This window comes from Lipotes vexillifer, unplaced genomic scaffold (assembly GCF_000442215.2).
Source record: "Lipotes vexillifer unplaced genomic scaffold, Lipotes_vexillifer_v1.1 scaffold582, whole genome shotgun sequence".
NCBI classification, from domain to species: Eukaryota; Metazoa; Chordata; class Mammalia; order Artiodactyla; family Lipotidae; genus Lipotes; species Lipotes vexillifer.
The window spans coordinates 635,460-647,423 of NW_006799183.1; the positions used below are offsets into that span (position 1 = coordinate 635,460).

Below are 11,964 nucleotides of genomic sequence, written 5' to 3' on the forward strand. Positions count from 1 at the left end.
CTGCTGATGCAACACTGGACTACATGAAAAGAAAAACTCTATTCCACTAATAATAGACATTTGTAAGCAGTTGACATCCCAGACAAACTTGCATTAAAAATATAATACACTCTAGTGATTGAAACCAAAAGGAGTTGAGAATACATGGCAAACATTTCACCATAATTATTTTCCTCTTTTCCTCCCCATTTTCCATAGCATGCTGCAAACTATACAGTGAGTGTCAGAGTTTGTCACCTGTGTACAACCTTAGGCCAACTTATGCCTTCAAATGACATTTCATTGAGGGTTAGACAAATGACTGAAGACTGGGTTTGTTGCCAGAGATATTCAACTTTTCTCTTTTAATGACAAGAAATTTACAGTGATGTAAGCAGTCAGTATGCAGCTTTTAGCCTTCCTTTTCTTCTTGTGACATTCCCTTCAAGGCACAAAAGATTATAAACAGTGGATGGGACAGAATATTTTGAATTAAGAATGTTATGGTTCCATAACACCTTTTATTTCTGGTGTAAGCATACCAAAAGGACAGAGAAAAAAATAGATAAATCACCCTCAAAATGAAATGATGCTTAAAATCATTTCAAATTCCCTGCAGTTATTTGTTAAGTATTTAAATTCCAATTTTATTAGCTTAAAACATAACTATAGATCTGATTCTTGCAATTGATGTATAATAGCTTCTCATTAAATATTGTGTTAAATATTTCTAATCAACCAATATTACTAATTGTGTATTTCTTTGCCAAAAAAAAAAAAATCTATTTGGGCCACTCAAGTAACTTATGTTTGCCTAGGATACAAACTTGAAAAGTTAAGCAATGTAAGTTGTAAATTTAAACCATGTTTAAGTGCAGTGTACTGGAAAGCTCTTCACTTAATAATTGTTTAAAAGGCTCCTAGGCATCTCCAACCCAGACGACTGTATTTCCTTGCTTAACTTCAGTGATCTCACAGTTTAACTTATTGAGTCGTCCATCTAGTATAAAGAGAGAGTCCTTGGAAGGCGTCATCAGATATTGACCAAACAAGCCACTGTCCTGGATTTGCCTGTTCTTCCGGTTCCAAGGCCATTCCTCTGCCTTGAGTGGTTCCTTAAGACTCTTTATCATCTTAACCTTCCCAGAGGCGAGCTCCACAAAGAGCGCATCGGTCTGTGTGCTTGAACTACCGTAGATGTTGTACTGATGGGCTTCCGTAAAGGATGGCTGAAAGGCCAGGTCAGATATGTGCAGGTTTGTGTGAATATCAAAAGCCTCTTGTATTTCTCCTCTGATGGTGATGTACTGGACCCTCACAAGACCTTTCACGTCACTGATGCTGACAAGATAATGTCCGTCTGGAGAGACATACGGAGTTCCTGTCACATCACTGTTGAACCCAATGACCGAGTCAGTTACACTGTCCACCAAGAGCTGTGGGGGAACCACCCCAGTGCTGTTGGGTTTACAGCCAATAAAATAATATCCTCCCAAGTGTGTATACGCCAGCGACTGAGGGACACACTTATAGTCCTTCAAGTTAATGGTCTTGACGTATGACATGGTTTCAAGATCAATTTTTTGTAGTACAGCTTCATCTTTATGAAGAATAAATCCAAACCTGCAAAGATGAAAACCAAAGTTAGACAGGAAACTCCCGGGTGGTTACCAGAAGAAAATGCACTGTGGGCAGGTGGAAAGGGCCATCACAGCCCAGGCATTAATTGTCAGGCTATGCAGCAACTGGTGGCCCAATCGTGTTAGAATTAACTTTAAATCTTGCTGTCCTCCTCTTTCCTCTAGGTCATCCTTTCATTACAGCCAAACAGTTATAGCTCATGCTGTAGAAAGCAAAGTAATTAAAAGTGATATATCTAGTTAATTGGAACACATTTTATTTTTACTCTAGAGGGTCAAAAAGTAAACATTATTTTGCACGTCTCCAAACCTACTGATATTGAATCAACTTTGTTAACTGCTAGAAAGCCAGCAAGAATAAAAGTCTTGAATATATATCGCTTTCACTCACTTCATTTAGTTCTTACATTGCTTATGACCTTCAAATAAATCTGACACTCATCACTATTTAGATAATTATCCATATTTTTCTCATTTTAAGCTGCCTCTCTACACTAATAGATGTAGATTTTTTTCGGGAGGGGTATAAAACTATTATCCTTCTATCCATTACATTTTAGGATCATCTTGATTAACTACCTTTATGCTTTTAACATTTATTTTATTATAAATTTCAAATACAAGTTAAAATTTTCATCCTTGCCAAGCAAATACTATTATAATTTTTAATGATATACCTGCATTGTATCAGTTATTTTATATCGAACAATGATGAACTTTGGAGATTTATGGCATTTTTCTATTAAATTCAATTAAAAAATAAATATATTTTAAAATATGTTTTGGTGACCTCTTTGATTACTTCAGTGCTTTTGGTCCTGAATGCTAGCTGTAAATTATCAAAAGTCCCTGTGACAAGGGTAAATATATTTTGTGGGTTTTTTAGTTTGTTTGGTTTTTTGCAGGGTATAAATACATTCTGAAACACTGACCTATAACATCAGTGGCTTCCTAGCAAAAATAAGTAGGTTAAATAAGATAAAATGAGATAGAAAGTACTATACACAATTATATCCAAAATGCACACTGGACAACAGAATTGTAAAGGACTTTTATTTTGTTTTTGTTAATAATATTGATTAAAACACCTCCTAATATTTCTAAAAATTCCTTAAAAATAAAGATCAGAAAAGTATTGTTATGTTACATTGATTGTACTCCTAAATGAAAAAAATTAAGATGACTTTACTGTGAGTATTAAAACAAAGCAAAACAAAACAAACTCTATAAAGATAGCCATTTTTATTATTGTCACCTGTGCAATTCATTTTCAGTATACTAATTCTTAAACAAAGTTTAATTTTTGTAAAAAAAATTACCATTTCCACACATAATACAGAAATATGGTGCATTCAGTGTAATAATCCTTAAAATTTTAAATATAATCACATGGAAATCTCAAAATATAAATAAACACAGACCTTTAATATCGTAGAAAAAATAAGGTGAATGTTTTCAAAGATTCAGTCTTGTATTATGTCAGGCATGAAGTACATAAGCACAAATATTTTACTAAAATAGACATAAGACTGTAACTGCTTCTATGTTATTGCATTACATAGACTTAGGAAGCTATATCATAACTTTAGATATATTTGAACATTTGTGAAGAGACTGCTGTCACTGGAGAGAGTACAAATTCTTCTACACAAAAGAAAAGCTACCATGTATATCTACTCCTTTAAAAAGATATCTTAAATATTTACTGAACAACCACTAAACCCAAAGAACTGGGAATATATCGGAGGTGAACATAACTCGCCCTGATTTCAATGAGCCTAGAAATTTTGAGTGAATTGAAAAACTGTTAGTGATTAATGCTTAATTATAGTATTCTGTAATACTATTACTTAGTAACTATTACTTTGTATATATATATATTTGAAATGGAATAAAGTAATCATTTTGAAAGTAATATTTCTATTGTATTTCAAAATGACATGCACCACTTCTGGCTGACTTACGGGATCTTTATTTTTTCTTGTGTCCCTAATAACTGTGCTTGTGTCCTTTCGGTAAACAAAGCTCATACTATACCTATTCAGGATACAATTTCAGTCCTGACTACAATGGTATGAAGAGACCTTTATATTGTTAACAATCACTTCTAAATGCTGCCATTAAAATATGAATACCTAGTGCAGGTTTTAAATACTACCTGAATGTTAAAGAATAAGCAAACAAACAAACAAACAAACAAAAGCCCTCAAACTGAAAACTGAGTCTCATTACTTTTGTATTATCAGCATCAAAAATATCATAAAATCCTAATTATCACTACCCACTCTCATGCTTGTCTTAATAAATAATGAACTTGGGCTATTGGAAAGGGATGTACTTCCATTCATTGGCAGTCATTAAGGACATGTAAGTGTGGAGATGTATCACTGTGTCTGATGTCATTAATGGAATTGTTAATTATGATGGAAGATACGTCTTTTTTTTTTTGTTATATATGGTATAAGTGCTCAGAGGCAAAAGCAGTAATTTGCACATTTAATAAAAGGCATAAACCAGTCAAGTCTTGGCATTTCAATTCTCCTCTTAACCTGGGGTCTTCTGCTCCCTTTAGACAATGGTGTTTGGATGCTAAAGAGGAAGAATTAGACAAGCTCTAACCACTCATGAACTAGTTTAACTCCGATACTGAAGAATGCACTCAAGGTTCCTGTGACACAATCCAGCCTCCTTTGGAGGTAAATACAATTTTAAAAAATGGTTCCGTTAAAAATGCAAAAGCCCCATGTGGGGCGACAAAATTACATCCCTTTGGCATCCATACTGTATGCTCCTTTAGGGCTACAGATCTAGCTACATAAGCAGATGCATTGAGAAAGCCTTCAATTTTTCACTACTGATTTATTGGTAAGAAGTGGTGTCTCTAATTCAAAATTTCCCCCAGTACAGATTGATATTCTGAAGTCTCCCACTGTTAATTAGTCTGTGATTAATATTTACTATGTTAGGCTCTCAACTTTCATGCCTGCTTGGTATAATAAAATCCCGCATAGTACTAGGTCTAACATAGTTTGTCTAATATTTGTCAGAATGTGTGTAGGAAGTTGCAGACTATGAGAAATGAGAGAGTTAAAACTTATTCTTGAAATGACTTCGTGTATTTGGGAAATAAAGTAACTAGGAAATTGTAACCTCTCCACACGGCATTGTGTGGATTTGTTGCCAGATTTGGTGAGGCGTGTGAGAGCCTTCTTTTCTTTACCAAATCATTTTCTTTTTCTGAGTGTCTAATCAATCTAGTTCATTATAAATTTTATAAAAAGATTCAACTTTAATTACTGTTTTTATGCTTTAAAGTGAGGTCATGAGGTGATTCCCATTCAGAGAACTTGTTTGGATGAAGTAAGTGTTTTCAATCGGAGCTGATTTAGTTTCATGACCCAGTTTTTCAATATAATAGATATGTGGCCTCATATAAAGTCCTTGACTCATATAAAGTCCTTGACTTCCATGAGTTTCAGTTTCCTCATAAGCAAGAAGAGGATAAAAGTACCTTGTTTTGAGAATGAGAATAAATGCGTGTTTATTACCAGTAAAATAGTATATTCTCAACAAGCAGAACATGTCCATGCTTTATACGTTAAGTAGCATCATTTTCCCATTTTGTATCAAATATAATATTTCCTATGGGACAACAGACTATTATAATCCATGGATGGAAAGACAAAAACAAATGATTAATTTTTTTGTATAGCCAGTATTCCCACAATGTTAAAAATAAGCATACGGTATTACCCAAATGTGATGAGATTTAACATCAACAGCGAATTTTGTGAATTCAACAGCGGTCACTTTTTTAAAAAAATTAATTAATTAATTAATTATTGGCTGTGTTGGGTCCTCGTTTCTGTGCGAGGGCTTTCTCTAGTTGTGGCAAGCGGGGGCCACTCTTCATCACGGTGCGCGGGCCTCTCACTATCGCGGCCTCTCTTGTTGCGGAGCACAGGCTCCAGACGCGCAGGCTCAGTAGTTGTGGCTCACGGGCCTAGTTGCTCCGCGGCAATGTGGGATCTTCCCATACCAGGGCTCCAACCCGTGTTCCCTGCATTGGCAGGCAGATTCTCAACCACTGCGCCACCAGGGAAGCCTAAGAGCGGTCACTTTGATAATAGAAATTCACCTTTTTATTCTTGGTTTCACTTGTGTCAACAGGATCTATGTCCAGTGCGCACCTTGCCCAATCACCAAATTGCTCGTTAGGAACATGGGCAGCCGAACTCACTCCATCATCTCTTAGAGATGCTGTTTCAGTTCCTAGGGAGGGTGTGGAGCAGGTGGCCATGGAGTACTGGGTGACTTTGAACTCTGCACAAATGATGGGATTTGCAATCGATTCCTGTCTTACTCAAGGACTTTCACTAAAAGTAACAGAAAATTTTGTGGCTGACTTTAGGACCTGGATCTCTAAGGACATGGAGAGGTGCAGTCAGAGTGTGTCATGGCAATTCAGGAGCGTTGCAAGGGAAGTGATTTGGCAGAGAGAGGGAAAAGAACAGATACTTAGAGAGAAACATGACTGAAACATCACGAAGCCTAATAAAGATTTACTGTGCCATGATCTCCACACCCCACAAGACCAGGCTACAGTTCTTGCATTTAAGTAATGAATGACTTCCCCATATCTTTCACTAGACAGCCCCCAAACAGAATCTCACAAAGCAGTTTTTAAGTCACTCACCCCACAGCATCTGCGATGATATTCTGCTCCTGTCCTGCTTTCAAATCCATGACCTGAGATGCTACTGAAGGAATCTCATAATTGTAATTAATGACCTGTATTAATTTGCCATGGTCAGTGCCAAGAGTAGTGATACTCCAAAGCTTAGAGTGAAAGATGCTCCAAAGATTTGCAGAAAAACAATTATTTTATCTCCTGAATCATAATATAGGACTGTCTCTCCCCAGAGTCCTCACAGATCCCCACCTGGACAGATCTCATTAAAGCTGACTTCTAATACTTAACCACTAAGGACCAGTCCTTACAAGTTAGGAAGTGTTTCTTTTTTTTTTTTTTTTTTTTAATTTTTATTGGAATATAGTTGATTTACAGTGTTGTGTTAGTTTCAGGTGCACAGCAAACTGAATCAGTTATACATATACATATATCAGCTCCTTTTTTTTTTTTTGATTCTTTTTCCATATAGGCCATTACAGAGTATTGAGTAGAGTCCCCTGTGCTATACAGTGGATCCTTATTAGTTTTTTATTTTTTATATAGTAGTGCGTATATATTAATCCCAATCTCCCAGTTTATCCCTCCCCCCCTTTCCTCCCTGGCCATAAGTTTATTTTTTACATCTGTGCCTCTGTTTCTGTTTTATAAATAAGTTCATTTGTACCCTTTTTTTTAGATTCCACATATAAGCGATATCATATGATATTTGTCTTTCTCTGACTTACTTGACTCAGTATGACAATCTCTAGGTCCATCCATGTTTCTGCAAATGGCATTATTTTGTTCTTTTTTATGGCTAATATTCCATTGTATATATGTACCACATCTTCTTTATCCATTCCTCTGTTGATGGACATTTATGTTGCTTCCATGTCCTGGCTATTGTAAATAGTGCTGCAGTGAACATTGGGGTGCATGTGTCTTTTTGAATTATGGTTTCTCCCTGGGAAATGTTTCTGAAGCTCCCTCTCCATTCCTGTATGATCTCTTTCCTCAAACTCTGTCATCTGCACCTCCCCAGATTTTAAAACTAGTCTTTCCATGTATATCAATGGATGCAAATGGAAAGCAGTAAGTGGAGACTGGGTGTATTTGAGTATTGGTTTTGCCAGACACTATGCCTTATTAGTAAAAAAAAAAAAAAAAAAAAAATTGCTGCAATCCACATCTAAATAAAAGAATTTCCCCAAACTTTTCTGATGTCTCAATTGTAGAAAGCATATTCTTTGAAATAAAATCTCAGAACAAGAAAATATGAACAGCCATAGGAATTTGTTGTATTGAGATTTTACTTGTGAAAATCTAAATCCAAAACATAGGATCAATAATTAGTACTTCATAAAAAGCGACAAGCAGGATTATTAATACCTTGTTTTCCTAACTGGATGATAAGTATCTTGTTTTTCCAACTGGAAGGTAAGAAATGCTTAACAGATAAGTAACTAAAATGATAATCTCCTCTCCTTGCAATTAATATATAGACCTCCACATACGATGTGCTGTTGAAAATTCATAACGAGAGCAAGGACGGTTTCTGAATTGGCCTAATGCTTAGAAGTGTTTGAGAAATGCTAATACTTTGAAGTTTTCTGTTTTCAACACACAGGTTGAAAAGCAGAAATGAGCACCAGGATGCCGTCCTTCCTGACTTTTATACGTATATTATGCTGTATTAAATTCTGTAGTAAAGATTTTAGCTACATTACTACTTCCCTACTTTCATTAAAAATTTCTTTTCTTAAAAAATGAAGTAGAATGTATTACTGATCACTAAATCCCCTATTGTCTTCCTTCTCTGGTATCTTATTTTTCTGTTGTGTAGGGAGTTTGATTCTTCTAGGAAAAACTGAGACACAAATACATAACTTAATTTTATTATATTCAGGATGTCTAATGGCTTGACAGAATTAATATAGTGTCTATCACTTCTAGTGAGTAACCAGGGCATACAGAAAAAAACAGATTTATTAGGAATTCTGTGCACACCACATGGACTACAGACGGCACTGCAAATACCAAATCCCTCCACTTTTTTTCTGAAGAGCTTAACAGCTTAAGGAAAAACATGACAACTATACATTAAGATGGCATTTTAAAAGACTGGTTGCTCTCCCTTTTTTTTTGGAAAACAACATGAAAATCTGAAAATAGCAGCTTCCCTGACCTTACCTGTTCTTCTGAAGAGGATGTGTTTCATGTAAGAGTTGGTAAATGGATCAGAGGTGACGTAACAGAAGTGGAGTTAGTAATTAGAAGAGTGAGAAATAATTTGTGAGCACAGAGGTGGGAAGAGAAAAGGGAGATAAAACAAAGACATGAATAAATTAGAATCTTATTAGTCAATCAAAAAATACTACCCAAGTGTCCACTGTGTACCTGTAAGACAGAAAAGGAAGTGAAAAACAGGTTCCCTGAGGAACCAGGTTAGGCATGATTTGGGTTCTAGAGGCTATGTGACCACATTCAGTAATAATTCACAACCTACTGCGTGCAGTAGACTTCATAAAACCTTAGGAAGGAAACGGAGAGGAAATAAATGGTTTCTATCCTTAAGGTAATTATGTCAAGTAGTGGGGTGCTTATAATTATGTGCCTTGACTTGCAAAGAGTATTTGGGGAAACTCTGCAAGGAAAAGATGGGTTACAACTACTGATTTGCTACAGCTACTAACTTTTGTTATGCTACGCTTTCAGCGGAAGAGAGAGCTCATTTCAGTCTGGATCCCAGAAGGAAAAGTGCAAATTCTAATTAGAATAAATCGAAGAGACTGTTTACAAAGCAATGTAAATTGACTACAGGTGATAGTGCGGTAATGTGTGGAGAGCAACAGTAAAGCTGTTGTCACTGCTGTGTCCTGGAAGGAAGGAGTTAGGTGGAGAGAGGTATGTCTTGAGAGGATCTGGGACTTTCCATTTTAAGAAACATCTGGTTTCCTAGAAATCAACAGACAAGGTGCTGGTGGGTGGGTAGTGGGGATAATACACTCTGGTCCCACCTTCTGCACGCAACCTCCAGCCAGGTTTCTCACTGGCCAGACCCCTGGGACACAGCAAGGTGAAGAAGGGTAAAATAAAGGCTTTGCAAAAGAGCAGCACAGATTTCCTTGGCCGAGGAATCTGAGAGTCTCAAGTCTAGCGAATGCATGGAGCTGCCTGGAGTGAGGATTGTAACGTACACAGTTTTTCTAATTGAGATCATTTGACAATTGATAAGGGAAAAAATGTGTAACTGTGCTAGTTGGGCGAAGGAAAAATTCTTGATTCTTTTTCCTGAAATGATTTCTTCTTTGCATAACATTTTATTCTGGTAAAGTTGTAGAAAATGTCTCTAACCTCAAGTTACTAGTAAAATATTTTTAATAACTCCTGTGTGCCGAATGTGTGTGCCCCATATCCTTCACCTCCCTCCAAATGCACATGCTGAAGCCCTAATTCCCCATGTGATGGTATTTGGAGGAGGCTTTGGGGAAGAATTAGGTCATGAGGGAGGAGCCTCCATGAATGAGATTAGTAGCTTTATAAGAAGGGACATGAGACAGATAATGTCTCTCGCTGTCTCTGCCATGTGAGCACACAACAAGAAGATGGCAGTCTGCAAACCAGGAAGAGGGTCCTCACCAGAACCTCGCTATGCTGACACCCTGGTCTCTGACTTCCCAGCCTCTAGAACTGTGACAAATACATTTCTGTTGTTTAAGCCACCCAGGCTCTGGTATTTTGTTAAAACAGCATGAACTGACTAAGACAGACCTTGGTACCACAAGTAGGGATGCTGCTGTAAAAGTGTGGAAGCAACTTTGGAGCTGAGCGATGGGTAGAGGCTGGGATAGTTTTGATGTACATGTGAGAAATAGCCAATATTGCCATGGAGGGAATGCTAAAGGCAAGCCTCATGAAGCCCCAGAAATAAAAAAGGAGAGAAAGTCTCCGCCTTCTTAAAGAATACACCAAAAATCACGAGCAGAATGTGGAAATATGAATGGTAGAAGCCATTCTGATGAAGCCTCAGGTGGTACTGAGGAAATGTTACTGGAAACCAGAGGAAAGGTGACTTCTGTTATATGCAAAGAACTCAGTTAAGTTGTGTTAGTGTTCTAGTGTCTTATGGAAGACAGAACTTGGGAATGATGAAATTTTAGATGTTCAGCTGAGGAGATTCGTAAGCAAAGTTCTAAAGGAGTGGCTTGGTTCCTCATCACTGTTTATAGTAAAAATATGAGAAGAGAGATGAATTGAAGAAGGAATCATTAAGCAAAAAGGAGCCAGAACACAAAGATGTGGAGAGTTTTCTGTGTCCATAATACAAAAAATGAGAATGCATGCTCAGAAGAGAACATTAAGTGTGTGGAAGACTGACCATTTGATAAGGAGATTAGCGTGCGTGGAACCACAGAAAGAATCAGTCACCAGGAAGAACATGGCCAGTTTGAACTAAAGGAGATGGAGATGGGATGGAGTGAAGGGAGGTCGTCTGACTTCTCGAATTTTAAAGGATGAGACCATACAGCTATTCAGCTGTGGACATGCATTATTCTTCAAGGCAAAGGGTGAATGGCTCCAGAGGTGATTCAAGGATTATCAGGGCCACATCCTAGGATGGAAAAGATGTGAGACATCACCCAGAGCTCTGTAGAGCTGCAGGGGCAGAACTGCCACTCCAGTGGGTCTGGAGGCCACAGCATCTAGCCGAAGAGTATATTCTTGAGACTTCAGAATCTCATGGAGTTCGCCATGCTGCATTTTAGAGTTGCTTGGGACTCATCATCACCACTCCCTTCTCTCTTTGTTCTCCCTTTTGGAATGAAGTGTCTATTCTGTGCCTGTCCCACCACTGTATTTTGGAAGCACATAACTTGTTTGATTTCACAGGTTAACAACAAAGAGGGGAATTTTGCATCAGTGTGAACCATACCCTGAGTCTCCACCAAATCTAATTTAGGTGATATTTAGATGAGACTCTGGACTTTACACTTTAAATGCTAGAATGAGTTCAGACTTTTGGGGCTATTGGTATGAATGAGTGCATTTTGCACTTGAGGAGGACATTAATTTTGAGGAGGTAGGAGTGGAATGCTGTGACTGAAATGTGCCCTCCCCCCCCCCCCAATTCATATGTCGAAGCCCTAATCCCCAATGCGATGCTAGTTGGAAGTCAAGCCTTTAGGAGGAAATTAGGTCATGGATAGAGCCCTTGTGAATGGGATTAGTACCCTTATAAGAAGAGACACTTCTTACAAAGGTGATCTCTCTCCCTGCCATGGGAGGACACAGCAAGAAGATGACAGTCTGCAAACCAGGAAGAGGGTCCTCACTATGACCGTCAGGACTTCCCAGCCTCTAGAAGAGTGAGAAATAAATTTTTGTTATTTAAGCCACTCGGTCCATAGTGTTTTGTTAAATTAATGGAACTGAGATAGAAATATGTAGTACAAGTTACAAACATGATTAATACTAGTAGCTGTATTATTATTTTCCCATTATGTTTTACATTTTCTTCAGACAAGACTAAAGCTGCGTGAATAATTATTGCTTGACAGGTTAAGGGATTATAATATATGTTCTGAAATTTTTTTGGACTTAGTATTAAAAAAAATTATCCTGTGTGTGTGTTCTTGGGTATGTAAGAGTAAGGGAAAGAGGGAAAGGGGAGAG

The 11,964-nt window shown here is 37.3% G+C and overlaps 1 protein-coding gene across 3 annotated transcripts in view; it reads right to left on the reverse strand.

The window, feature by feature from the left end:
* Nucleotides 1-837: 837 nt before the first annotated feature.
* The window catches only part of FSTL5 (follistatin like 5), a 651,623-nt gene continuing 640,496 nt past the window's right edge, over nt 838-11,964 (reverse strand). For 2 of the 3 annotated variants that reach the window (XM_007471503.1, XM_007471502.1), the window contains one exon: nt 900-1,602. In XM_007471503.1, coding sequence (XP_007471565.1) covers nt 900-1,602 — 703 coding nt within the window. Of the gene's footprint in view, nt 1,603-11,964 lie in introns of all 3 variants that reach the window. The other variant, XM_007471501.1, reaches the window with a different exon arrangement.